Genomic DNA, 27,735 nt, shown 5'->3' with positions numbered 1-27,735 from the left:
GGAAAGAAAGTGGGGTCAGGTTTCAGGGAAGATTTGGTGGTGGTTAACTGTCCATGATTTCAGCCGGGGAAGGACTGTCAGACAGATAGAGCAGTGTACATATGGTCCCGAAGGCTGAAGAGACCATTGCCTACTCAGGGGAGGCTGGAGTACAGCAGGTGGAGGGAGGAGAGGTGGACGGACATTCTTGGGGCATGCAGGCCAGGCTGGTGGAAGAGGTGGGGCTGAGAGGACCCAAAAGGATGCTGAAGATTGGTTGATCCACAAAAGCCTCCTTCTAAATAGACACCCTCCACCTTGGCAGGGGACCTACCACCTCTGCCCCTGCCTAATGGAAGGGAATAGAGGGTAGCTTCCTCGCTTACCCTTTATTCAATCACTTGTTAACGAGTTATCGATTCTTTTAAAAGAAAAATGTTCAAAAGCCACGCTGCATCTTTAGCACAGTGATTTATGAGTTGACGGTGGGACCTGAGCTGCCTTCGATGGGAGCTCTGGTTACTCAACACTGAGAAGAATCTTCCAATGGGGCAATCAATCAATGTGCCTGCTAAGCAGATGGAAGCAGAACCAGCCAATATGAGTACTACTCTCTGTGAGGTCACCCCTGTGTCTGCTGGAGGCAAAGCCAGGGCCATGGGCGCTCTCTATCACATAAACTTGTAGAAATGAGAGGGGAACCTTCTCTAGGCTGCCCAGCTCCTCCTAGCCCCCATTCTCTTGTCTAATACTCTCTGTCCCTCTACACGGAGTCAGTCAACGCAGCTGCTTAGCTGGTGAGAATACTGAGGCTACTAAGGTCAGAGTGGGCTAAAGGTGGGTCCCGCTGATTTCAAGACATCATGTGTTTTGTAGCTACAGTCTCTCCTGCTCACTTGCCAGTGCTTGGCCTAATTGTCCTGGGGACTAGAAGCCACTAGACCAAGGGGCCACAAGACACGGCCACAGAAGCTGTCACAGAGATGGCCTGGAACAAAGCGTGAACACACCAATTCAGCCCAGTTGCCATTTACTGGGGTTCCCCTTGCATACTGAGGGACTGAAGGGAGACGGAAGTAGTCTCTTAGACCCTCCACTACTAACTGTGGCCTAAATGGCCAATAGATCCTGTCATTGCAGCCTGCATCTACAGGGCTTGACCCCAACTGGACCAGGGCCACGTTAAGACTACCAGCCACAGCTCAGTGGTCCTGCGCCTGCCTGCTGGGGGACGGGGACAAACGATCTGTTAGTGTTGGGTACCAGCAGCCTCCTCCAGACGCCAGGCCACTCTGTTCGGATGAGCTTCCAAGACACACCAGCGTGCTCTTTTTGGATGCCACCATCTAGCTGGCGGTCCTGAGCCATCTGCCTGCCCTATTCAAAAGGTTAGGAAGGGCTGAGGAGTGGTTCCATAGGAGAGGGCTTACCTACCATGGCCTAGGTCAATTGCCCCATAGGAGAGGGCTTGCCTACCATGGCCTAGGTCAATTGCCCCATAGCAGAGGGCTTGCTACCATGGCCTAGGGTCAATGCCAGCACCAAACATTCACAACAAAAACAACCCACAGATAGTCGTGTCTGGTCTTAACGCTCTCCGTGTTTCCCTGATTTTGAAAGAGAAGTCAGGAGAATGCAACTCCTTCTCCCAAAGGGAAGGGAGAGCCTGCAGGACCTGCTGGCTGTGCTTACAGACTTCCCAGCCAGCAGGCCGGGATTCAAATCCCAGCTCCATCTTCAGAGCCAGGTGACCTTAGGCAGGTCTCTTTCCTCAGGGCATCTCCTCTTCATTTGACGAAGAGAGTGGTAACGGTTGTTTCCAAGGGTCATAATGTGAGGCTTAACTGAGCCAGTTATATAGCTGCTGGGAAGAGGCCCCAGTCAGTACGCGTCCATTAAATGCTGGGGTGTACAAAGGTGCCCGGGAGAGGATGATGACGGCGGTGATTGTAGGATGTCAAGTGTGAGCACAGACCTACACAAGGGACTCATAACAGCTGCCTCGGGTTTCAGTGGGACAAGAAGGGCGTTGTTAGATCAAGCAACCCTGTGACCCCAGGCTTGAAGGGCAAGAGTTGGGAACGTGAACTCAGCCCAAAGGGCAGCTTTCTGGGACAGCAGCCCGAGTGGCCTTGGGTGCGGGGATGAAGTTCCCCAGATCCCTGCAGGCACCTCAAGGAAGCCCAGCCCAACTAGAAGCCAGTGTGGTCATCGCCGAGGATCACCTACTGAGGCACGGAACAGTGGAAAAGGAAGAAAGGATCTGGGGTGCAAATGAGAGGCTCCTCAGTCTCAGCCAGAGGTGGGTTCTCTTATGGCATCTGGGCCTCACCCACCATCTAGGATGGCCAGCGAGTTCAGGGCCCACCACCCACCACTGTTTCCCAGTGCTGATTACAGATGCATGCAGCCGTGCCCTGATCTTTACATGGGTGCTAGGGATTTGAACTCAGGTCCTCAGGCTCACAAGGCAAGCACTTTGTCCACTGAGCCATCTCCCCAGCTGTGTTTATGGCTGGGCAGAAGGAAGATTCTAAATACCCAAAGAGGCTAGATGGCTACTGATTCAAGAGCAACGGAACTTTATGGCGACTTCTCTGAGGGCAGTGATAAGGTCTCCTAGGCTGTGCTAGGAACTACAAGGCACTGGGCCCACAGTGCCGTGGGCCAGTCACAGGCAGCAGGAACCGGAAAGCGGGAACTGGACACCAGGCAGTTCTGAGGAAAGAGAGGAGGGCTTTTGACTCCACCCTGCTACATTGCATCTGGGTGACTGATTCTGCCCTGTGATGTCATACAGTGTTGCCTAGGAAATGGGAATGGAAAACTCTGTACTTTCCCAGGACTGGGCAGAGCAAGGATCACCCCACTTCAGCCTCCTGAGGGTGCCAAGAATCAATTCCCTAACTCCCTGCTCAGCTGGCCATGGCCCAAATACCCCCAAGCACCTCCACCCACAAGATCTCTCACTTCTGAGGAAGATCCAGATTGCATACACCCACTCATCCTTTGCCTACCCGGTCCAGCCCCCAAAGCCAGTGTGTGGCACTCATGGGACCACACTGATGGGCAAAGACTCAAGGCACCTGGGCCAGCTGTCTGGCAGGGCCAACCGATGACTGAGTGATCACCTGCCAAGACCCAGTGCTGACCCGAACCCCCAAGATTGTTCAGTGAACACTCCTGCCCCCAAGAGGATGGGACGACAAAAGACAAAGGTAAGGCTGGGGCAGAGTTGTGGCCTCATCCTCTTTCTCTGATGCCGACCAAAGTGTCCCTTCCCTGGGCTTCAGTCCCTGCCGTAAAATGGGAGTGGTGGTCTGGATGCTCTGTCCTCTGAGGATGTCAGAGATGAAATGCAGGGTCTCGAAGGGTGACTTGGCCTGCCCGAGAGCCCACTGATGGTGCCCGTCAGCCACCATACCATCCTTGGTTGTGTGGCTCTCCCTTCTACTCTCGCCTCATCCTGGCCTTCACCTTGAACACAGAACTTGACCTTCTGCAAAGAAGCGGTTTGGGGAGGAGTCTGTTTGGGTTGCTGCTGTCTCCCCAGCCCTCAGAACAGTGCACAGGACAGATAGGAGCCCAATAAAGAGATGTGGAAGAACAGCAAAAAACCTGCCAGGAGGGGACCAGAGCCACAAAACGCCAACCATTCAACGTAAGGGCTCGCTTACCTCTCACCAGCCAGACCTGTGGCTGTGCCGTTTATCTGTAAGGACAGACCAGAGGCAATGGGCGCATGCTAGGGATGCCTGCCTTACAATATCATATATTCGTATATCCTTGATGTGTGTGCAGGTATGTGTGCATGAGTGTATGCATGCAGGCTAGAAGCAGACATCAAATGTCTTCATTTATCACCCCGCCCCTTGTATTTTTTGAGTCAGGGTCTCTCACTGAACCTGGAGCTCACTGAGTAGCTAGAGTGGCTGTCCATTGAGCTCCAGGGATCTAGGATGCCTTTCTATATCCCCCACCTCTAACCCTACCAGCACTGGGATCACAGAGTCAGGCTGCCATGTGCCTAGATTTTGTGTGGGTGCGTGGGTGCTGGGGATCTGAATTCTGCTCCACATGCTTGTTTTCAGTTTTTCTATATTTTTGCCCCTTTTTATTTTCTTATTGATTATTACTATATACCCAGTGTTCAGAACAATACCTGGCATATAGTAGGAGCTCAATAAAGTTGTCCTAGCAAGCGCTTTACCCACTGATCCATGCCCAGCCCCCTCATTTTAACTTCTTTTGCCATTCCTCGGCTCGAGACTTTTTTACTGGGGTAATATTTCCAAATTTCAGTGCACTTTGTTCTCTAGAAACATTCATTCTGTTTTACTTATGGAGCTTTCTCCCGTCATCTTTTTTTCTTTTCTTTTTCTTTTTTTCCCTTTGCCTTCTGATACAGGGTCTCACTGTGTGGCCCTAGCTGGCCCAGAACTCATATAGACCAGGCAAACCTTCAGATTTGTGGTGATCCTCCTCCCTCTGCCTCCTAAGTGATGGGATCCCAGGCAAGAGCTGCCGTGAGGCTTCTCTCCCTGTGCTGAAGACTGAATGCAAGGTTCTTGCGCAGGACAGGGAGGCTCTCTCCCTGCAAGCTATCTCCCCAGCCTGAATTTCTAAAAACTATAGTCAAACCTATCAGTTATCTTCCCTATGATTTCTGACATTTTAAGTATGTTTTGTGTGTGCTCGTGCGTGTGTGAATGCGTGCGTGCGTGCGTGCGTACGTGCGTGGCTAAGGATCCAGCCTCAGGCCTTGTACATGCTCAGTATGTGCTCTCCCACTGAGCAGCACCTTGGCCCTGGGTCACAGTGTAAAAAGGTGCTCCTGCATCAGGCACTCCAACTCCTTGCTATTTCCAGTCAGTCCTGAGGCTGCAAGCCCTATGGGCAGGCATAGTAACCCAGAAAACGTGTCTGCATGAAGAAGCATGAAAAGAGCGGAGAGGTCTCATATCCTGAGTCCTTTTCTTCTGTATAAAGGGGTTTTACCAGCTATCCTAGTACCCAGGCAAGGTCAGTCATCAAAACTAGAAGGATTGTGAAATACTGGGGATCTTTTTTCTTCTGTTTGTTTGGGGTTTTGTTGTTGTTGTTGTTGTTATTGGTGGTGGTGGTGTGTGTAGAGTTCAGAGGATGACTTTTAGAAACTGGCATTCTCCTACCTTGTTCTGAAGCAAGATCTCTCTTGTCGTTTCTGCCCATCCCACATGCAGGGTAATGAGTGACCTGTGAGTTTCTGGGCAGTTTTCTTGTCTCCATCCTCCATCTTGCCTCAGCAGTGCTAAGACTACAGATGCATGACACCTCCCCTGGCTTTTTATATGGGTTATAGGGGTCCGACTCAGGTTGTCAGGCTTATGCAGCAAGAATAACTTTTGCCTGCTAAGCCATCTCACCGGCCTGAGAGGTCATTTTTTTAAGCCCAACATTCACCAGAGTCTAATAATTTGCCCAAATGGCATATCAGGGTCACAAGACCCTCTCAGGCCAGCATCCCTCTTGAGGACCCAGCTCAGCCTCTTCAGCTGGTCTGCTTTCAGATGTGGACCCTTCTGGGAGAGAGATACAGGCTTCTTAGCTTTCCATGGCTCCCCAGATCACTGGAATAGCAGATAGGATAGAGTGACTCTCATTCATCCCTCTCCCTGGCAGAACCACCTGAAACCCACTGAAGCCCTGATTCGTCTGCTACTGGTCCCATTGCCTGCTCACACCCCTCTCCTTCCTCACACACCCAACACTGTCCTAAGCAATGAGCATTCTGGGACATCTGCTGGCTACTCCTGACCAGTGGAGGACAAGTGTACTTGCATGGATGGACAAGATGTTGGGATTAGCAGCTTCCAAGCCTTCCCAGGGCCTGAGTCCTGAGGGGTAGCTGAGGGAACTCGGCTTGGAAACCTGCAGACTTTGTGCTTACCACCAGCCCCTTGTCTGTGGTCTGTGAAACTGTATTCTGCTGATTTCTGTATCTTAACAGTGTTGCATGGGTGAGCGAGAGGGGGGCCTGAGAGACTATGATGAGCTTGGAGCTCTGCTCTCATGGAAAAAGATTCTCTGCCCAGGATCAGCATCTTTACCCACAATTCCCTCCATGTATGTATGTATGTATGTATGTATGTATGTATGTATGTATGTATGTAAAATTTCCTATTGCTCCACTCTTCAGTGTGACCAGGGGCAGAGATACTGGTCCTGATGCAAGGACACCATGAGGAAGGAATGAGGCAAAATGAAGACTGGCAGCCCTGGCTCATCTCATGTCCGCCCCCTACAGGCCATACCTTGGGTCCAGCCTCCCAGGCCCTAGGCCCAGCATGTCCATGGGGTCCATGCCTGCAGGCCTCACCAGGAGATGCCTGTCTAGCAGCTGGCCTCAAGCACACAAATGAAGCACAAGCAGCGCTTCTGTAAGCTGTGTTTCCTGGAAGGCTGTCCTGAGAGGCGGGCGTGGAGTAGATGGGGAAGGAAGACACCCGATCTCTGGTCCTGGCAGAGGCCTGGTGGCCTCCGGGGTTGCCAAGGACTCATAGAAGCCCTTAGACAACGGCCATGGGAAGGAGCCTTTACTTCTGTGGCCCCAGGGTGCCCGCCCATGGCAGGCTTGTGTCCTCACAGCCGCAAGGATGTTCATCTGGCAGCACAAAGGAAGTCACTCCCCAATCCTAGCCTGACTTCCCGGAACCTTAGACACACCAAGCCCTGGAAAAGCTGAATCGCAAATCATTCTAGACATTCCCACTGGTGTGCAGGGAGACAGGCTCTGAGCGGGAGCATCTCAGAAGGGACAAAGGTGTTGTGACCTGGGTCTCTTGGCTTGTCAGCTGATGTCACCCCTGTAGCAATCAGAACACAGGAAAGCAAGCTTGTGGGGTGGGGTGACCGCAGGGTGTAGCAGGGCACACAGTGGGAGCAGGACGCGCGGGAAGTCCTCTGACCTAGAGGAGTCTGTGAGTGCTCCCCCTCCCCCACCTAGCAAGGCTCCCCCACCCTTCCACCCACACTTTGCCATGCAGGGGGGCGGGCAGCTCTCATCAACACCTCTGCAGATGGTGACAGGCCCTGCTGGGTCCTGTGGGGGGAGGGAGCGGGTTCACTCCTCAGTCACAGGCAGAGGAGGCCTCTGTGGAACTGGAATGTCTAGGGCTGGGGAGCCCTGTTCTCACCTCCTAATGAGACAACTTGTGAGGCAGGGACCACAGCCTACAGCAAGCGAGGGGTGTGGTAGGGATGCGGCGGGGGGGGGGGGGGGGGGGGGGGCTTAGAGTCTTCTGGAAAGAGCTGCCCAGGCAAAGGGAATACCAGGACAAGGGCTGGGGAGCGGGGGGGGGGGGGTGGGGGGGGGAGGCCCTGGGAATGAGTAAGGGGGTTGTTTGTGGCTCCTGCTGGGGTCACCCATGCAGTACCATGGCTCTGAGAATCTAATTAAGTGGCATTCATAAATGTTCCCAGGGTAAGCCATGCTGGGAGGCAGGAGGGTGGAGCAGAGTAGTGGTTCCTGCCTGGCCCCAGCCCTCAGTGTCCCGTGGGATGGGTGTGAGATGACACAGGTGACCTGAGGTGGAGGAAAGAAGAAAGGTGGCAGTCACTAGGACCTGAGGAGCAGGTGGCACTGAGGAGTTACCGACAGAGGCGCCTGCAGAAGCTTCTGGAGGGTCTGTGCTCACCAGCTAAGGTGGCCTGACTTCTGTTGCAGTAGGGGACACACCAAAGGCCAGGGAAGAAGCAAGGGAGACCCTGGGGGACACACAGTGTGTGAAACAGAGCTAGGGAGAAAATGGCTTCCTAGGCTACTGTTCCGTAGTTCAGGAAGCAGGGTGATGTTACAGAGAAGAAAAGGTACTGGGAGGAATAGACAGTCAGGCCCACCCAGCCTACAGCCCACAGGCTGTACTCGGCCTCCTGCAGCCAAGACTCTCTGTGAGCACAGTTCAACACAAAATCACAGACTTACTTAAAACATAAAGTTTGTATTTGACTGTATTTTATTTACTATTAGTGTGTATATGTATGTGTGTGTGTGTGTGTGTGTGTGTGTGCAAATCAGAAGAAAACTATTTTAGAAGTCAGTTTTCTCTTTCCACCATGGGTTTCTGGAATCCAGCTCAGGTCATCAGGCTTACACAGCAAAGGGTGAGCCAATTCACTGACCAATCATTTTGCAACAAGGTCTCATATAACCCAGGCTGGTCTCAAACTGGAGTAGCTGAAGATGACCTTGAACTTCTGATCCTTCTGGTCCTCCTGCCTTTACCTCTTAAGGGCTGGGATTATAAATGTGTACCACCCTCAGCGGTTTTTATGAAATTTCTTCCTGATTTTTGTTTTGCAATTAAATACATGGTTCCCTAGCCAAAATTACGATGTCAAAAAGCTTCCAAATGCCTGGTAGGGGTTATGAGTGATAGCAGAGAGAAACTTTCCATCAGAAGAGTCCACTCAGCCCTGGCTTTCCCCACAGGTTCCTGAAGAACCAGGGGACCCCCTGGATATCTCCCTGGACCCAGGTCCTGACACCAACTACCTGGCTCCCTATAATAAGGAGATTGTCACGGTCACTGTGCATGGAGCTACCAACCTTCCTGCCAGCAAGGACGGCTCTGAGCCGTGGCCCTATGTGGTGGTGTAAGTAGCTGTGGAAGCTGGGTAGGGGTGGGCTTGGGTCTGTGAACAGAAACCATCTGATGAACATTTGGAAACTGAGCTCCTGAAGGGACTGTGGTACCCAGAGATGTCAGGCTAAGGCTGTACAAATGAGAGCCCTCCTCTCTCCCCTGCTGTGTGGTAATGGCTGCCAGGGCTGAGCAGGGCCTGACCTCACCAGGGCAAGGCCCTCATCTGTAGTACCTGTGCTGGGCTCAGCATGGGGTGGGGATGGTCCGGGGAGATGTTATGAGCACAGATTTGAGTTTCAGTTTGTCTTAGGGGGAAAACATTGAACTAGGGACACATAGAAACAGAAACAGCCCTAAGAATGGGAATGGGCCAGTGAGCTGGAAACAAACATGGAAAAACTCAGCATGGGCTCACTACCTTCCTCTGGTCATTTACCTCTACCACCCATCACCTTATAGAGAACGGGCTTTTTTCCTGGGATGCTGCTTGTTACCTGAAGCCTGGCTGGGGAATGGCTTCCAGCCTTTCTCTGCCATCTGGCTCTTTGGCTACTTTCTGAAGTCCTTTCTTACTTTCCGGTCACAGAAAGACTTGGAGTCTGCCTCTCCTGACTTTCGGGGGTTCGAGAGGTTGTGCCGCTTGCAGCCACCCACTGTGGGTCCTTGCCTCTCTTCCTAGTTACTTCTGCCATGGAGTGGCCTGCCATGCTGTGCCTGCTGCCCCCACCTCATGAGCCTCAGTTCTCCTCCAAGAGCGAATGAGGCAACACCGAGCCAGCCAGCTTTCCCTCTGGAGGGAAATTAGCTTCAGCCGCCTCCCACAGTTCTACCTGACACCTCCCGGCCTGCACCCCTGCCTGCATCAGGCACTTCCTGCCCACTGCTCAGTCCCTTTGGAGAATGCCTGCCCCAGCCCTCATGTGCACAACCACTAAATCTTCCCCTTCAAAGCATTCCTCAGACCTCCTCCTCCTCCTCCAGACAGCCAGATCTACCAGAGTAGATCCCCTAGCAACGGCAACACACGTTTCTTGTCTGTTCTCAGAACTGAGGCTTCTTGCAGATCCCGGGTCTCATCCTCCCGTTTTTCCAACAGTGCACCCAACACGGTCACAGACGAATGGGCCGAGGATGCAAAGCTTGGCTAAATGACAAGCAGCCCTTCTCACACCCCCTCTCCCACAAGGCATAGAGGCTGTGTTGAAGAACAACAGGTGAAGCTCTTGCCTGGTTTGCCCTGAAAAACCCCACCAGCCCCAGCCCAGCTTCTTGCCCTCCCCTCCCCCAACTCCATTTCTTAACCAGGGAAGGACAGGTGGCAGAAAGCTGGCTTGGCGGGAGGCTGGTTTCTATTGGGAATGTACCTCAGCATCTCAGCTATTTCCATAAACCAATTATCACTGATCATCTCAGGAGATTGAGGCCCTGTTTGTCACCAATCCAGCCTGGGCTGTGGAGGGGAGGGTAACTGGATGACTGTGATGCTCCAAGACCCCTGCACCCATCACCCTGTTGCCATAGGAACACACAAGGAAGGGGGGTCTAGGGAACATGAGCCTGGATGGGAGTGTAAAGAGCTGAGAACCTCCTAGTCCCTCTGACCCTATGGCACAGCATGTAGGGTGGAAAGTGGGAGGCGTGCATCCCTACTCCCCTTTTCATGATGGGAGCAGGGCCTGTGCCAGGCTACAGCCTGGTCCCAGAGCTCCAGGCTGAGCTGCCAGCAACTCCAAGTGGTGCTAATGAGATGCAAATGGAAAGGAGAAGGGAGGGAATTGGGAATGAAGGCCCAGCTGCCAGGACCCAGAGATGGCTTTCAGTGCTAACCCCAGCCCCAGGTAGGAATTGCAGAGGGAGAACCAAGAGCTCCCCCAAACCCTAGAGCTGGGCCCTAGACCCTGGGAAGAATTTGATGTCTTCCCACATCTGACTACAATACAAAACAACAAAGTATGCAATAAGAAAGTCCACTAAAGGCTTTTCTCATATGGATATTTCAATGTATGTTTTTTTTAATTATAAACATTTGAATGTAAAATCCGAAACTGTTAAAATCTAGAAGTAAACAGTTTTCCCCAGGATCCTTACATTGGTCTTGGCAATGATTTTTTTTTTAATTTGACATCAAAAGTATAAGCAACAAAAGCAAAATAAACAAGTGGGTGACAAGAACTGAAAAGCTGTGTCGCAAAGGAAAAACCACCACTGACTTAAAGAAGCAGAATGGTCTAAAACATGTGCACACCACACAGCTAATGAGCAGTCAATGCCCAGAGCATATGGAGCCCTCACACACCCCGGTACCAGAAAACCAACTTGATTTAAAAAGGGCCCTGCTATGATAGCACACGCCTTTGATCCCAGCTACCAGGAGGCAGAGGCAGGCAGATCTCAGGGAGCTCAGGCCAGCCTGGTCTACAAAGTGAGTTCCACAACAGCCAGGGATACACAGTGAGACCCCTTCTCAAAGCAAACAAACAACAATAAAAATCCAAAGAAAGAAAAACAGGCAAAGAGGGCTGGAAGTATAGCTCTGTGGTAGCATGCTTGCCTAACATATACCAAGCCCTGAGTACTGCACCACATAAAGCTAGCATGATGGCACACACCTGTAATGTCAGCACTTGGCCACTGAGGAAGATCACAAGTTCAAGGTCATCATCCTTGACTACACAGTAAATTCAAGGCTAGCCCACACTTCATGAAACTGTTTCAAAACAAAACAAAACAAAAAACAAAACAAAACAAAAAAAACATACAATTGGTGACAGGTGTAAGAAAAGGTGCTCAGTACTACTAATGACCACAGACATCCAAACCAGAACCTGTAGGCCATCCCCACCCACACCTGTTAAGTTGGCTGTTATCAGGAAGACAAGAAGTAACCAGCACTGGGACCCTTGAGATGACTCGGAAGGTAAAATTTTTCATCACCAATTCTGACGGCCTGAGTTCAATCCTGGAACCCGCATGTAGGAGAGAACTGATTCCCACAAGTTGTTCTCTGACCACACATCCATCACAGCACCTGTGCGGCTCCACCCCACGAACACTCAGATACACAAAATTAATTAAGTGCAACAAAAATTGCAGATATTGGTGAGGGTGTGGGAAGAAGGGAATCTCTCTACACTATGACTAGAAAGGCAAATTCATACAGTGGAAAACACTGTGGAAGCTCCTCAAATGTTAAAAATAGGATCCGTATAGAACCATCAATTCTACATCTGTGTACATTTCCAAAGGAAATGAAGTCAGCATCGTAAAGCAGTATCTGCATCTCTGTATTGTTATAGCATCATCACATGAAGATATAGGATGAACTTAAACATCTACCCATCAATGACTGGGGAAATGACACACACACATGTCATAGGTAACTTCCTCTAACAGGGAAGACATAATGCTAAGTGAAATAAGCCAGGCACAGAAAGACCAATACCACATTATTTCTTTTAATGTGGAATCTCACTGAACTCACAAAACAGAGAGTAAAGGAGTAGTGCCAGGGTCTAGGGATGGAGAAAACAGATGTCAGTCGGAGGGCCCAAACATCCATTTATAAGGTGAATCTACTATACAGTACGGCAACTGTAGTTAATATTATATTGTAGACTTTAAATGTGTTGAGTCTTAAGCATTCCCACCACATACACACAAAAGGACAGCTGTGAAGGGGTGGATGTGTTAGCTTGATTACATGGTATCACTCATAGTAGGTAAGTATGTCAAATCCTGGTGTACACGTCTAATATATATTATTTTTACTTTTCAATTATACCTAAATAAGACCAGAATACATACATACATACATACATACATACATACATACATACATACATATGCATATATATATATATGCATGTATAACTTCTTACTCTAAGCATTTTACCATGTTTTCTGGTGTCCTGAGTCTAGTCATCCAACTTGGCATACTGTGCTCTGCCTGCCCATCCTGGTCCTCCTCAGACCAGGGTGGGGATCCTAAGGTTCTTGTCTCAAATTCTTTCTGTCATCTTTGGCTTTATTGCTTTCCCAGCAGGCAGGTTTATAGTTGAGGTGGTTAGGGTGGGGCATGAAGTCCCAAACTACTCACTCATCTGTTTCATTATCAGGAGCTTCAAAGGGTTCAGGCCACCTCATCCCTCTGCAGACACTAGCCCCAGCCAGTCCAGTCACACAGCTGTCTAGTCCAACAGGTCCAGTGGCTTGTTTTATGGTTCTACCAGTCTCTATTCAAGCTGCCCTCCAATCCCACCTGCTACCACATAGCAACAATTCTCTCTTGAGTCCCTTGTGAGCACTGCACCTCAACTACATCCAAGGGACACCTCATCTGTGGGCACTGCACCTCAACTACATCCAAGGGTCATCTCATCTGTGGGCACTGCACCTCAACTACATCCAAGGGACACCTCATCTGTGGGCACTGCACCTCAACTACATCCAAGGGACATCTCATCTGTGGGCACTGTACCTCAACTACATCCAAGGGACATCTCATCTGTGGGCACTGTAACTCAACTACATCCAAGGGTCATCTCATCTGTGGGCACTGTACCTCAACTACATCCAAGGGACACCTCATCTGTGGGCACTGTACCTCAACTACATCCAAGGGACACCTCATCTGTGGGCACTGTAACTCAACTACATCCAAGGGTCATCTCATCTGTGTGGTCCCCCAGTAGCACTGGTGCCTGGTGACCACTCACTGTCCCCTTAGAGCCTTTTCTTCTCTTGGCTTCCAAGATACCCTACTCTCACTTCCTCCCTGGCCTTGCTCTTCATGTCTTCTACACAGCATTAAATATTGGCTCACTTTAGTTTCCTCCACGGCCACACATTCCTAGTATTCCCCATGCCATCTCGTGCCCATCCTGGCATCAGGAATCACATCTTACCCCATTCAATCTATGTCTAAGAATTTGGCCTTATCTCTTGAATTTGGCCACGTCTCTCCACCACTTAGTGGCCACTGTGTTGTTTTCTCACCTGCTCTAGGGACATCCAATATTGCCACTTTGCCAATTTCCTTCTAAGGCAGGTTTCCCTTTGCTGCTGTAGCATCAAAGTACCAAAGTGACCCCACGGCTCCCTACTGTTCCCAGGATGAAGAGAACTCCAGGCCCCGCATGGCTGTCTTCACTCGTTGGCTCTTCCAGCTTCCTAGCAGCATGATCCCCCTTCTCTACCTTTGCTCCAGCCATAATGCGAGTCCTCCAGTTCTTGAGGAAACGCTGTCCCCTCCCACCCCAGCCTTTGCACTCCTCTTCCAATCTCACCTCCTCCAAGAAGAGACCCCTGATCTCCCAGGCCAGCATCTCCCCATTGCATACCTCCACAGCACTACAGACTTCCACGGTGATACAGCTCTGACTTTATGTGATTATTCACTCGCTGTTTGGCAGGTCCCACTGATTCCAGGAGCAACCACCAGGTCTCTCTTGTTCGCTGTTCTTTCCCCACTACAAAAACCTATGGAATGTAGGAAGCTGGAAGCTAGTAATTGATGGATGGATGGATGGATGGATGGATGGATGGATGGATGGATGGATGGATGCTGTTCTCACTTTGTGTAACTTTGGGAAAGTTGCTTCACCTCTCCATGCCTGAATGCATTGTGTGGGAATGTTTGCAGAGCCTTGAAGATAGTAGTCAGGCAATAGGTGATGCTGGCAGGTCCAGTGCAAAACATAGAGCAAGGAGTCCTCAGCCAGCACTCACACTGGGCACATGAAACCCACCAGAAAAAAAAAGCTCCAGGGCAGTAGAAAGAAATCAAACTGGGCTCAGGAAGACCCAGAGTCTGGCCCACTGCCCCTGCCTTCCAGTGTGACTGCCAACTAGTCCCTGGTCTTCAAAGTCAGTCTTTCCATGGACCAGGATATGAGTGCCGGCCTCCATGTTGGTACAAGTCTGGTAGCCTGGCTTGCTATCTAGCCTGGGAAACTGTCTGTTCTTTAGAGCCTAGCTGTATTACACAAGGCAGATTCCATGCCCAGGTCTGCTGGGCCAGTGCCCAGGGCCCAGGTCTCCCCTAACTTGTCCAGTGTCCAGAACCTAGGGCCTGGGCACTGGCCCAGCAGACCTGGGCAACCTGTCTTCCAGCCTGGCACAGAAGAACCTGTCAGTCACAGCCCAGCAGGCACCAGGAAGGCAGTGGTCCTGACAGGTGGGGGTACCCCAGTGAGCCGGATGGGGGAGCACCAGGAGATAGCCTGTGGATTCTGACCCCTGGCCAAAGTCTGGGGAAGGACTGCCAGTGCTGGCAACTGCTGCCTTGGCTGCCTGCTGCCCTGAGCTAATGAGTGGGGCAGAGCCAGCCTGGGTGGTTCCTCTGTGCATGTGGCCAGGCCTGGCTTAGCTGAGCTCAGGGTGAGAAACAGGTCAGGGTCAGACAGTCATAGTCAGGAGTGAGCCCTGACCTTGGTCCACATCTTGGTCACAGATGGCTCTGTCCCGTGTGACTGACTGGAAAGGATATTGGAAGTAGACAGAAAAGGTTCCAGTAAGAGGTGAGTTAAAGAACCACATGTTGGAGGCATATGTGCCCAGAGAGTGTGCAGGTTCCAGGCCTCATCTTACATATGGACATCTTGCAGCTCAGAGCATTTCTAGGATCCCTGAGGTCACACAGTGAATAGGTCCCCAGGCGAGGATCCAGGATTCCAAAATCCAAAGTCCTTTCTATCTCCCAGCTGAAGTGACCTTTTATGCAGTAGTTTCTCCTCTTGGAGGAGGAATGTTGGCGTCACAGCCTTCCAAAGAGATGCGGTGCCCAGCCTGGAGACCCAGCCTGTCTGTGCTCTGGACCTACCTGCCCTGCCTGTAGCCAAGGGGCCACAGAGGGTAAGAATCTGAGCAGAGAAGGTCCAGGATAACTCATAGGTGACCTCTGCCTCAACAACCAGAGGGTTGAGCTTAGCAAAACTCACAGTGACCATACTTGAGGGACAGTTCCAGGAAAAAAGTGGCCCCCGTGTGTAACTTTGTCCTGTTTTAAGCTCACCAGCAATCCAGTTCCCTACACACTCCTAACAGCGGGGCCCTGGGAGGGAAGTGATATTGTCCCCTCGAAGTAGCCAAGAAGTCTGAGGCCCTGGAGAGGGAAGGACTGGACTGAGGTGATTGGCTGGCCCTGGAATAGTGCAGATAAAGGTAACAGTTCCTGTCTGATCACAGTAGTAGAGATCAAGGCTCCTTGTCTCCCAGAAGGATGCCCCTGGAGAAAGAGACAAGGCAGATCCTGGTGGGCCCTGGGACTCCATCATCCTGGAAGGCCTCAGTCCTGTAGCCCGATTTCCTGCCCACACCTGCTCCATATGGTTTCACTCTCGAGGCTCAGAGCCTCCAAATTTTTGTTCTGTGAGAACCTCCCAATGTCCCAGAACTGTAAACACAGCTGGTGTCAGTGGTTAAAGTGGGGCTGGCCTGGGACACCCCCCACCCCAGCCAGACACTGCAGTCTTTCCAGATGTTCCCCCATCAGCTCAGCACAAGGCCCCCGAGGCTTCGTTCTGAAATGAACGTTCAGCCCTGACAGTGTGAGCTCTCTCCAGATCATCAGTCTCCTGAGAAACAGCCGGGGGGGTGGGGGGGGGTGGCAATGCTGCCCAGCAGAAGCAAGCATGCTTGGGAAGAGGGCGAGTGGCAGGACAGGGAGGACTCTTTCTGGGGTCCACGGCACATGATGCATAGGCCTCAGAGCGTTTTTTTACTGAGCATGTGCAGAGTCCCTACCAAGCTTACTCCCTCCCCAGACATCATGGGCTGCTGGGAGCTTGGGCTTCCCTTTAAGCTTTGCCTGAATTCCCCCTGGCCCGGCTGGGCCCTGTGGGCTTCAGAAATGGGTGTCTCATGGTGTAGTACACAGGAGACAGAGGGAGGCCACCTGGCAGAGGCCTCTGGGTCCCATGTCAGCTCCACCCGTCCTTGCCTCCTCCCTGTGTCTGTCACCCTCCACCCAGCCACACAGCTTCCATCAGAAGGGGCTTCACTAACAATGCCAAAGTTCACACTTTCAGGGCCAGACCTGTGACATAACCCCGAGGTCATTGGTGTGTGATGTAATAGAGTGTAGCAGAGCCTGGCGAAGCCAAGGGTCCTGGCTCCATCAGAGCACCTCCCACCCAACACCTGCCTGCTGATTTCCAATTTGGGGGAATTGGGGCTTGTCTACACTGTGCTGAAATCTAGATTTCTGTGTGAAATCCAGAGCTTGCAATGCAGGCCAAACAGCCCTGGTCAGTTAGAATCTGCAGTGGTCCCTCATGGCTTAGACTCCCCATGCAGCTTAGACTCAATGCCACATCCAGCTGTGCTGACTAGTCGTCTCCTCCCAGAAGGGTCGCTTCCCCTAGCACTGTACCTTGGCTTATGTGAGCAGGCATTGCCTCTTTGAAGCGTCCCATTTTCTCATTTCTGGGATGGCCAGATACCCTTCCCTGCCTCTGGCTTTCCTCTCACCTCCACACCTACAAATACTGCTTCCAGCTCCACTGTGGCCCCTTCTATGCACACCTTCTCTCCTTGGAGTCTCTTCCACCCCAGGCATCCTCACACCGCATCCCGAAAGCCCTAGAAGCTCTGGGTCCAATTTGTGCCTCCCCTCAGCCCTGTGAATGGACATGTGGACAGAGCTTCCTCACCCTATCGGGTACCATTAGCTACAGGGCGCCTTAGTGGAAGAAATGTTTAAGAACAAGTCTGGATCCACAGCAGTGGATCCAGGAGCTGAGACTCAAATCAACAGCTGTGCACCTGAACCCCAATCCACCTCCTCTGGCCTTTCGTGGGACCAGCCCGGAATCCTCAGAAAGCTGCGGGATTTGTCACTGGAAAGGATAAAGGGTAAAGGGTAAAATTCCTCTCCTCTTCCCACAGGAAGGGGGCTAAGAGGATGGGGGAGGGGCCGGTAGATGTCACCCAGTCTTCCCAAGCATCTCAAGACCTGAGGACAGTGCTCCGGGTGCTGTGAAGGGGTTGGAGGAGTTTGGTCCAAAGACTAGCTCAGAACTGTGGCTGGGGACTCAGAAGATGGTCTGTGTGTCTTGCAAAACCAGAGCCAAGATTCAGCTATGAGGCTCTGTGAGAACAAAGAAGCCAGGATCTGGGCTGGACCCCTGAAGAGGTCCAGTCCCTATAGCCAGGCTTGGCTTCCCCCACCTTTAAGAATAGTCGACTGGGACAGCCCTTGGGATTTGAGCTTGCCTTCTGCTTCCAGGGCAGAACTAGGAGCTGAAGCAGTACAGGCAGAGTCCCAGCTTCTGAGCTAAGGGTGCCCAGCACAGCTTCAGGAAAAGAGCCACCTCCATATGCCTTCCCACAATCATCTCTTGTCCTCATTCACATGAAGTTGGGACCCACTGGCCAAGACTGGGAGGTAAGATATGAGCACCTGACGTGGCCAGTCAGGTCCCTGCTCCTGAAGTCAGTAGTGTACGTGGGAGGAAGGAGCTGGTAAGGTGACAGTGTCCCCACCCCTTTGTCCTCTGTCCACAGTCTTCCCAGAGAACATCTGAACAGGCTCCAGTCCCCAGCATTTGGGCAAGGAGACACCCCAGACCCCAGAACTAGGAATAAAAAATCTGAATACTCGGGAAGAATTCTGAGGCTGGGAAGTTCACCTCAGTGTCTGGCCTGGGTCCCTCCTGTGTTAAGGCTGCTTACAGAGGCAAGGGGATGCTAGGAGAGTGGATGGTCAATGATTGATCTGTTGAGAGGATCTCAAGACATGAGACCTTCTCAAGTTGTCTCGCTCAGACTCACAGCTTGTCACAGGACTTTGGTGCCTCCCTATCCTAAGAAGGTGACTTCTGAGAGCCTCACCATGATGACCTAGGATAGATGCCCCTGAGGCTTGCAGGTGAGGCAGGCAGCAGGCTGCCTTTGGCCCAGTGCTGTCCCCAGCCTCAGAGACCATCTTTGGGAAACAGGGAAGTTCCTTTTCCAGAAGAGAGAGGATGTGGCAATGCCCAATACACAGGGTTGACTATAAATTTACCTCAGATATTGTGTTCTGTGAACCACAGTTCCCTCTTGAACCACATGGGAAGATCCACCCAGTTAACTGAGTTCTGAAAAGAGATGGCATCTCCACTCCCATGAAGTGCTCCTCTAAGAACAGCTGAAGTGGAAAGGGATGAGGTGGAGAGACAAAGTCTCATCTTGGCTTTTGGCTTTTTAAGATGGAGTCTTACTATGGAGCCCTGGGTAGCCTAGAACTTACTATATAGACCAGGCTGGCCTCAAACTTATGGTAATCCCTTCCCAAGTGTGAACTCACAGAGATGCACCACGACACCCAACCTGAACTTTAAAGAACTTTTTGGCTTAACCACATTTCCTTTCTGTTCCCAAAGCTAAGTCACTTCCTGTAGATGACAGAGTTAGTTCCCTGTTGGTAGGGGATCCCTGACCTCAGCTTATACTTTCCTAGTTCTAGAGTCATCCTGTGGATAAAGGCTCTCCTCGTTTGCTTCCATGCTGCCATAAACACCATGACCAAGGGCAACTTGGAAAAGAAAGGGTTTATTTCAGCTTACAGGTTACAGTTCATCACGAGGGAGGCCAAGGTAGGAACTCCAGGCAAGTGCTTAAGCAGAAACCAATGGAAGAATGCTTCTTACTGGCTGGCTTGCTGTGGCTTCCTCCGCTTCATTTCTTATATAATCCATGCCCAAGGATGACACCGCCCGCAGTGGACTGGGCCCTCCTACACTAGTTAGCAATCCAGAAAGTGTTCCATAGAGCAATCTGATGGAGGAGATTCCTCAGTTAAGATTCTCTCTTCCCAGGTATGTCTAAGTTTATGTCAAGCTGACAAAAAACAGCCACAGAGGCCCACCAGGTATTGTTGTTATATCATCAGCAATTAGTGATGGTTCATTAGTCTGTAATTAATCAATGAAACTCAGGATGAGAGCCCATCACTTTGCAGAAGATAACAGCTCCATTTATGCCCTAAGTGACAGACTCTGGCTAGCCTGGATCACACAAGGACTTGAACAGCATTGGAGTCAGAGGAGGGAATACATGAAATGGGGGTCTGACTGTTGGGCTGGGTCTGAAATGAGAGAGGAAAGAGAAGGGGCTTTGGATTGGACTCTACCTGTCTCAGATCAACCCCTCTCCTCTTTAATGATTCCCTGGGCATAGCTTCTTGCCTAAGAGTTCCATGTGGTTTAGCCGAGGCCACAGGAGTCAGGGCTGTCCCTTCCTTTATGTGACCTCAAAGGACCCTGAAGGTGGGCCTGGAATAAAGAAAACTCCAGAAAGGACTCGTTCAGGAGGCCCAAAAGCCTGACTGCCCAAGCCTGCCCCTCCTGTGACTGGCCATGAGCCAGCTCCTGACCTCCTACAAGTCTGCAAGCCTTCCCCGTGGAAAGGTCCTCTTCCTGGGAACATCTCTGCGTTCCCTGCCTTTTCCAGACATCTTCCCTTGCTAGCCGTGGTAGGTGAGCTCAGAGACAGGAATGCAACCATTGACCCACTCTGCAGAGGCTGGCTCTGTAGCTCCTACCCCTGTTGTGGAAGATTGACCTTGGAGAGAGGTCTTCAGGCTGGTAAGTGCCTTCCAGGAGGAAGGTAGACTTGAGGCCTGGGAGTCTGGCTGCCACTTGCCTCCTAGTGGGTGAGGAACCTGGTGTCCTTGGCTCTGGGGCTGACTTGAAGGAGCCTGGTGTGGCAGGGGCAGGGGTTGCCTGGTCTTCTCTAGATAGTCAGGCCCAACCACACACCTGGCAGCTGACCTCAGGGACACCTAGCCTGAACCTGTCTTCCCACCTCCCTCTAGGTCTTCCAGGAGAGCCATCAACAGAGTCTTCGTGGACCTCTTTGAAAGCTAGCAGGACCTTTAGTCTGCCATGCACCCTTCTAAAGATCTGTCCTTCGTTTATCCTTCTCAGGGCCTGCTAGAGTGCCCCACTCTGGGTGTTTCTGGTAACATTGCTTTGGCCCTCCTCCTCCTCCTAAGCACTTTCTAGGTCTCCAGCAACCAGAACAGACTGAATTGGGGCCCTCCCCTTTGCTTGGCTCTCCTGGTGAGCTGTCCTGGGATTGGCATTCTGGATAACCACCCCCTCCCTCACTCCCCATGCAGTTTGCTTTGAAGTTCTAAAAGGACTGGGAGGCCCAAAGGACTGTGGGGCAAATGGGGGGAGATAGGTTCAGATGGGACTGGAAGAGAGCAGAGGCAGCGGGAGGCTAACAGCCAGCCATGGAAGTAAGGACAGGGATGGAGCCGGTGAAGGTAGCAGAGACCTGGTTCAGTCTGAGCAAGCATGAGGACCTGATCAGATCAATCCCCGGCACCCATGTCTGCTGATTTTCCACATCTCCACCCCGCAGCAGTAGCCGGTGGGAAGCAGGCACTGCATTTGCCCTTAGTCATGACATTGAAGGAAAAACAACAACGAAAAAAAAAAAAAAAGCAAGAAGCTTCTCACTGCCTCCAGCTCCCAACTGTGCTTGCACTTGGCCCCTGGCACCGCACTGGGGTGGAAGCTTCAGGTAGCACAGGCTTAGAGGCCTGGAGTTCATCAGACAATTTCCTCTTCCACCCTGGGGGAAGTGTGGGTCTTTGGGGACAGGGGTTGCATTTTTCTATAGCTTGGGGCCCAAGGTAGCTGCATTCCTCCTCTTCACCCAACCCCAGTCCCATCCTGCTGAGACTGAGCTAGCTCTAGGCCCTGAGAAAATAGGCACCAGCCCCTCCAGCCCCTGACTGTAGCTGTCAGACTGTTTAGCAAGAGCAAGCCTTGGGAGACAGGGAGGGAGGAGCCTTCAACCTTGTAGACAGCTGAAAGGGATGTCGGTCTTAGAGAGGGCCCCTGGGCTCTGAAGTTGTACTGGGAGACCTGAGCTGCTAGCCTGGGGACCTAGAACTGCATTGGGATCTTGGCAGCCAGGTGCCAAGATCCCAATGCAGGACTGGGACTGGGGAGTCAACTGGTCCCCTGCTTCCACTCTGGAAGGAATCAGAGTGCTCTCTCCACCCCCAACTCCAGTTCTAGATTCTCATCAAGGCCCCAAGGAGTCAGTCAGCTGTGCCAGGAAAAGCCATTACCCTGACAGACTCTCCCACCTGCTAAAAGCTTCCTCCGCAGCCCCCCCCCCTTCTCCCCTGGGCCTCCCTCCCCCCTTCCCTTCATCTCACTAAACTACCCTGACCACCTCTTGGCTAGGCTGGGGGAGACTTAACTCTTTCTGGTCCTAAGCAAAAGCTCTGTCTAACTTCCCACATCTTTTAACTCTGACTTGTTCCTGCAAACCCCCTAAAGCATGAATAGAGGAGGAGAGAGGGCGGGAGCTGGAGGGAGAAAAAGGGCTGTCGAGGGACGAGTCACGGGTTCCAATCTCAGCCCTGTCACTGGCCACAAGTCCACACCCTTGGCTTGATGTTTTCTATGCACCTGGAGTCACTTGAAACTCCCTAAGAGGCCCCCAAGGATGAGCCTGTGTGGGGGCAGATTTGTGATGTGTGCCGGTGGAGGAGGGCCTGCTTTCCTTCCCGTGTGTCCTTAGTTCACCCACGTTTCCACTGCCACTCTGCTGTCTTCCTCTGCCTCTGTCAGAGGTACAGAGCCCCAGTGCAGGAGGCTGAGGTGTCTCTGTGCACTTACATCGGTGCGGTGGGCTGATGGCAAAGCCTGGGAGCTCGCAAGTCTCTGGCTTTGCCAGTGTAGCTATACAAGAGAGAGAACGGAAGCACAGAATGGCAGGAAGAGCTCATGGGGCACCCTCCATCAGCCATGGTCACAAAGATAGGACAAAGGGATGGCAGAGGGGGAGGTGCACCAGACCTCCCCTGCTGGTGTGTGGTGTAGCTCCCCTCCTAAAGGCTGGGGTCGCCGGCTGCTCACCCATGATTACAGCAGTCACTGTAGCAACACCGTTTACAGGCTGAAAATAACGCAAGGATATTAACTCTTTCACTGAGCTGTCTAAGGACCCTGGATCTCTGGGAGACTCATCTCCCACACCTATGGGCTATCCTGTGCTCCTGCCTCACCTGCACACCCTGCCCCTGATAGCCTGAGTGCTCAAGGACCACGAAGCTCTCTCCTGCCCTATGCCCAGCTTCCAGTGTCCACCCCAGAGTTCTGTGGGTAGGAAAATAATATACCCCACTGGAGTGGTTCAGAATTGAGGCATCGGGGCCACCCTGGAACTCTGGGCCACACACTTAGAGAAATGAAAGCCAGGAGTGAGCAGCTTAGGTGGGTGGTACAGGGCCAACTGTTACCCAGAAGCATTCTCCCATTGAACAGACCTCCAGGGAAGAGGGTCCAGATGGGGTCCCTCATCTAGGCACCTGCCAGGAGCCCTCTTTGGCAAGGGGCAGGAAATCAGACAGATATGACATCTGCCCTGCTCTCACTTTGAGCTTCTGGCTCCTGCACCTAAGCAAAGGCCTCAGAAGTGGCCAGCGAGATGGTGTGGCCACCAAACAGGACAGCTGAGGGGAGAGGCCTGGCATTCATTGAGCCCAGGATGGCATGAGTGTCTATATGGGGAGAGCTGCCCACTTTCTGTCTACCCTCTCAGCACAGTGGAGTCCAGGAAGGGGTCACAGCAGACAGGAAGCCTCCCTCTAACTCAATTGCCCCTCCTCTCCAGAAAAACCACATCAGAGGAAGCCACCGCTCCCAGCCCCAAAGCAGTGACCTCTGTGACCTCAGAACCCACCAGAGCACCCATCTGGGGGGACACAGTGAAAGTGGAGATCCAGGCGGAGGATGCAGGACGAGAAGGTGAGACTGGGGGCTGGGGGCTGGCGTGTGGGAGGTACAGTGAACACAGCCCCACCAGCCATGGAAGGCAAAAGCAGCCTCCTCCCAACACAGCTGGAGATCACCTGAGCGCCTCCCTGGACTCCGATAAAAGCATTTAAAAAAATCATAATCCCATCACGCCTCATCTCCCCAGCCTGCTGGAAAAATGAGTTGTTCCACATAAATGAATTTTCCAGACAATGTGAGCTTATCGTTTTTTATGACGGTTGTTATTATTTTCATGGTTGTTATTACTGCCGTGTCCCACTGAAATGGCACGTTATAGTCTTGTGGCATGTCCCCACGCATCCATCATTAGAGTCACCACCTCCTAAGAGGAGCTATGCTACTTGGAAGAGAATGCTGGGACTTAGGGAATTTAAATAACACAAGTACTGGGTAAGCATAGGCAGACCAGGCATCTCAGATCACTGGAGCTCCAGGTTCTGCTGAGTTTGGGTTTGTTTGATTAATGTCTCTAGCTAGAAGGTATCTTTATCCCTGGCTAGTCTCCCCTTGGTCTTGGACCAGGTACCAGTATACACACTTGCAAGTGAGCCCTGTGTGTTTCTCACTGTGAGACCATTTAACATCTACCCCCAAGTGAGAGGTTGGGCTGGACACACTGAAGTACTGACTGCTGATGCCAGAACTGCTTGGGAGCACTGGCACTGGGCAGCCTGGGAGCACTGACACTGGGCAGCCTGGGAGCACTAACACTGAGCATCCTGGGAGGACTGACAGTGGGCATCCTGGGAGCACTGACACTGGGCAGCCTGGGAGCACTGACTGGGCAGCCTGGGAGGACTGACACTGAGCATCCTGGGAGAACTGACAGTGGGCATCCTGGGAGCACTGACACTGGGCAGCCTGGGAGCACTAGCAGCACAGAGCAGAGGTCCCCTGCCGTGTCCCTGGACTCAGCTACTCAGATCAGCATTCCCACTTCTTGCAGGCAGACTTACTGTCCTCCTTGCTCACCTCACAGAGCCAAAAGCTTACTATCAAGAGACTGTGGGGGGGGGGAGGTAACACATTGGGTTCCCACACACAGGGAGAAGGCTAGCTGTAGTTTCCTTCCTGTAAAAAGGAAAAAGTGGAGCTGTAGGGATGGTTTGAGAAGATATGAAAGAGAAGAAAAAAAAAAAACATCCTGGGATTTCACACAGATACACATATGTGCTTGTACACTTACACTTTTGTGGGGGTCTGTGTGCTGGCTCGTGTGTTTATGTGAACACCATTGCATAGTATTGCTGTCTGAGCTGTAGTCCCCCCCCCCATGTGTGTGTGTGTGTGTGTGTGTGTGCATGTGTGTGTGCATGTGTGTGTGCATGTGCATGTGTGTGTGTAAGTTAGCAGTGGTGGTAGGTGGACCCTGCCTTCTGCTATGCACAACTGGGGTGAGATGTGGAAGGGTGTGATGACGTCAGTAGACCTGAGTCTTTTGTGTAGCCAGAGGCAGGACCAGTAGCAGCAGAGACAAGAGGAACAGGAGGGTGAGGAGGCCACATGAATCAGAGAATATTGGCAGGCGCCTCTTTACAGACTGAAGTCGCTCGTTGGAACCCAGTTGGAACTGGTTGCTGTGGTGATATCTACAGCGGGTAGGGAATAGGGGGCCAGGCCAAGAGGCAAGAGGATTGGGGGGAGGTGGCTGGAGAACATGTTAATGAAAAGCAAAGGGGAATTTTAGACCCTGGGTCAAGGCCAAAGTGGGCGGGCAGCCAAAATGGCTTGTTGGCCACACAAAAGGAGTGGTGGGAAGCGGAAGGGCTCAGTGCCCAAGCAGGAAGCTGATGAAGCGTGTTTGAAACAAAAAGACAAGATCATGGAAGGAATGGGTGTCCATTCCCCCAGTTACAGCCCAAGGCCAGCTTCCTGCAAAAACAGGGTGTCCCAAGATAGGTAGATGCAGGGTCTCATAAAATCCTGATTAGTTTGGGGAACTCAGAGTCCATGGGGAGTGGGTGTGTGTTTACAGCTTCCTGGGCTTCTGTTGTCGGATCTTGGCTGGGAGTTCTGGGATCCCCCTGCAGAATCTTCCCAGGTCTGCTCAGAGATGGGTGAGTGTGTGGAGAGCTGCAGATGGTTAGCAAGGGGGAACTGGTGAGAGCCAGGGCAGGGCAGGGAGATGGAGGGAGGGAGGTCCTCATTTATAGTCCTGCCTCAGAAATCTTAGGAATTGGATAAGGTTTCCTTCTTTTCTGTTTGGTTATTTAAAGTATTAATGTTATACAGAAGCCCAGAGGGGCTAAATGAATTCCCAGAAGCCAGAAAGCAAATTAGCACCTTGGTAAGAGAACTCAGACCTGCTCACTTCAAATCCTGGAGGTGTTATACTTTCTTCTGGTCAATTGCAGGACCTTCCAGTGTCTCTTTCCTTCTGGGTGTGGGTCCCCTGTAGCCCACTCTTGGCAAGTGGCTTCCCCTCTCTGTGTATTCAGGGTGGCTGTAAGGAAGAATACTGAGAAAGAATGGCTTCCTACCCTCTAGTCACCCCACTGCGGGTGGGAGGGGCGCACAGGGCTGGGGCAGCAGCTGTCCGTGGTGCTTAAATGTGCTCTCAGGAACGGTAGCCCTCAAGCAGACTCCTTGTCCTCCCTACCCATCTTCCTCTGTATCTCTTTTAGCTTCTCCTTCTTCCAGCTCTATTTTCCCTCCCCATCCCTTTTTCCTTCTCCTCCTTCTTCCTTCCCCATCTCTTCTTTATTCTTAAAAAAAAAAATCACAGACTTCCAAGAACAGGAAAATGCATCAAGTCACTGAATCCAGCCTCTTTGCTGCCCATCTCCTAGCTTGTGATGCTGATCCAGTTCCATGGCCTCTCTGAGTGCCACCGATCATATTTTAGAGAGAAAGTTGATGATGCTTGTTATCAGAATTCATAGGAATAATAGCTATATACTTGTGATCACCATGCCTGGAACACAGCAGGTGCTCATGAGTGGGCACCATGATCATTTCCAGGATGCTGGCTTTCTCCTTAAAGTTTATCCTGATTTTAGGAGACAATGTGCTCTCTGGGAAGTGTTTACTAAGTGGTGTGTTGATCTTCATTCTAATTTCTTTGGAGTAGAGACTGGAAAAAATGGCTCAGTGTTTAAAAGCACCTGCTGCTATTGCAGAGGACCTGGACTCAGTTCCCAGCAGCCACATGGCAGCTCACATCTGCCATGGCTTAGTTAGAGTTTCTATTGCTATAAAGAGACACCATGACCACAGCAACTCTTAAAGAGGAAAACATTTATCGGCGTGACTTGCTTACAGTTTCAGAAGCTTAGTCCATTATCATCATGGTGGGAGATGGTGGCATGCAGGCAGACATAGTGTTGGAGAAGGAGCTGAGAGTCCTACAACTTGATCCAATAGCAACAGGAAGTGAATTGAGACACTGGGCATGGCTTGAGCATATATGAGACCCCAAAACCTGCCTCCACAGTGACACACTTCCTCCAACAAAGCCATATCTCCTAACAGTGCCACCCTCTATGAGCTTACAGGGTCAATTACATTCAAAATACCAAGTTCCATTCACTGATCCCCATAAACTTGTAACAATACCAGAAGGCAAAATGCATTTAATCCAACTTCAAAAGTCCCCATAGTCTATCACAGTCTCAACAATGTTTTAAAGTCCAAAGTTCAAAGTCTCTTCTGAGATTTATGTGGTCTCTTAACTGTAATCCTCTATAAAATCAAAATAAAAAGTAGATTACATACTTCCAACATAAAATGGCACAGGATATACATTATCATTCCAAAATGCAGAGAAGGGAGCATGATGAGGAAATACTAAACCAAAGCAAGATCAAAAACCAGCTGGGCAAACTCCAAACTCTGCATCTCCATGTCTAATGTCAAAATGCTCTTCAGAACTTAAACTCCTTTTAGCTTCATTCACTGCAACACACTTCTCTCTCTTGGGCTGGCTCCACTCCCTGCTTGCAGCTCTCCTCGGCAGGTATCCCACAGCTCTGGCACCTCCAACATTTTAGAGTCTACAAGACAATCCAGGCTTCAACTTCACAGCTTCATGCAATGGCCTCTCTAGGCCTGCATTCAGAGATACCCCTGACACATGCCTAGCCTCAGCAGCTCTCCTTAGTCACTGAGGAATAATGGAGGAATATCCTATTACCCCTCTCTTCTATCCTTAAAGCCAGAACCACGGGGCTGAAGCTGCCACGTTCTGCTGCTTGCTGGAACTAGAACATGGCCCCCTTGTTCAGTTACACCTTGACCAGCTTTCTGTTTTCTTTCATTGCCTAAGCTTGACGGTCCTGAAACTGGATCTGTAGACCAGGCTGGCCTCAAACTCAGAGATCTGCCATTATAAGTCTTCATTACAGTTA

The 27,735-nt window shown here is 51.4% G+C and overlaps 2 protein-coding genes across 8 annotated transcripts in view; one reads left to right on the top strand and one right to left on the bottom strand.

The window, feature by feature from the left end:
* The window catches only part of Stra6 (signaling receptor and transporter of retinol STRA6), a 111,988-nt gene that overhangs the window by 47,247 nt on the left and 37,006 nt on the right, over nucleotides 1-27,735 (bottom strand). The gene's annotated exons all lie outside the window — the stretch shown is intronic.
* The window catches only part of Ccdc33 (coiled-coil domain containing 33), an 84,346-nt gene continuing 59,398 nt past the window's right edge, over nucleotides 2,788-27,735 (top strand). For 2 of the 5 annotated variants that reach the window (XM_042281023.2, XM_042281019.2), the window contains exons 1-3: nucleotides 2,788-3,197; nucleotides 8,450-8,613; nucleotides 23,226-23,359. In XM_042281023.2, coding sequence (XP_042136957.1) covers nucleotides 3,177-3,197; nucleotides 8,450-8,613; nucleotides 23,226-23,359 — 319 coding nt within the window. In that variant the 5' untranslated portion in view covers nucleotides 2,788-3,176. The remainder of the gene's footprint in view (nucleotides 3,198-8,449; nucleotides 8,614-23,225; nucleotides 23,360-27,735) is intronic. The other 3 variants (XM_042281024.2, XM_042281020.2, XM_076576376.1) reach the window with 2 other exon arrangements.

The sequence above is a fragment of the Peromyscus maniculatus genome, chromosome 7, assembly GCF_049852395.1.
Source record: "Peromyscus maniculatus bairdii isolate BWxNUB_F1_BW_parent chromosome 7, HU_Pman_BW_mat_3.1, whole genome shotgun sequence".
In the NCBI taxonomy this organism is placed as follows: domain Eukaryota; kingdom Metazoa; phylum Chordata; class Mammalia; order Rodentia; family Cricetidae; genus Peromyscus; species Peromyscus maniculatus.
Note: the sequence above shows the minus strand (reverse complement) of the source record. Positions and strands in the feature narration are given on the sequence as shown.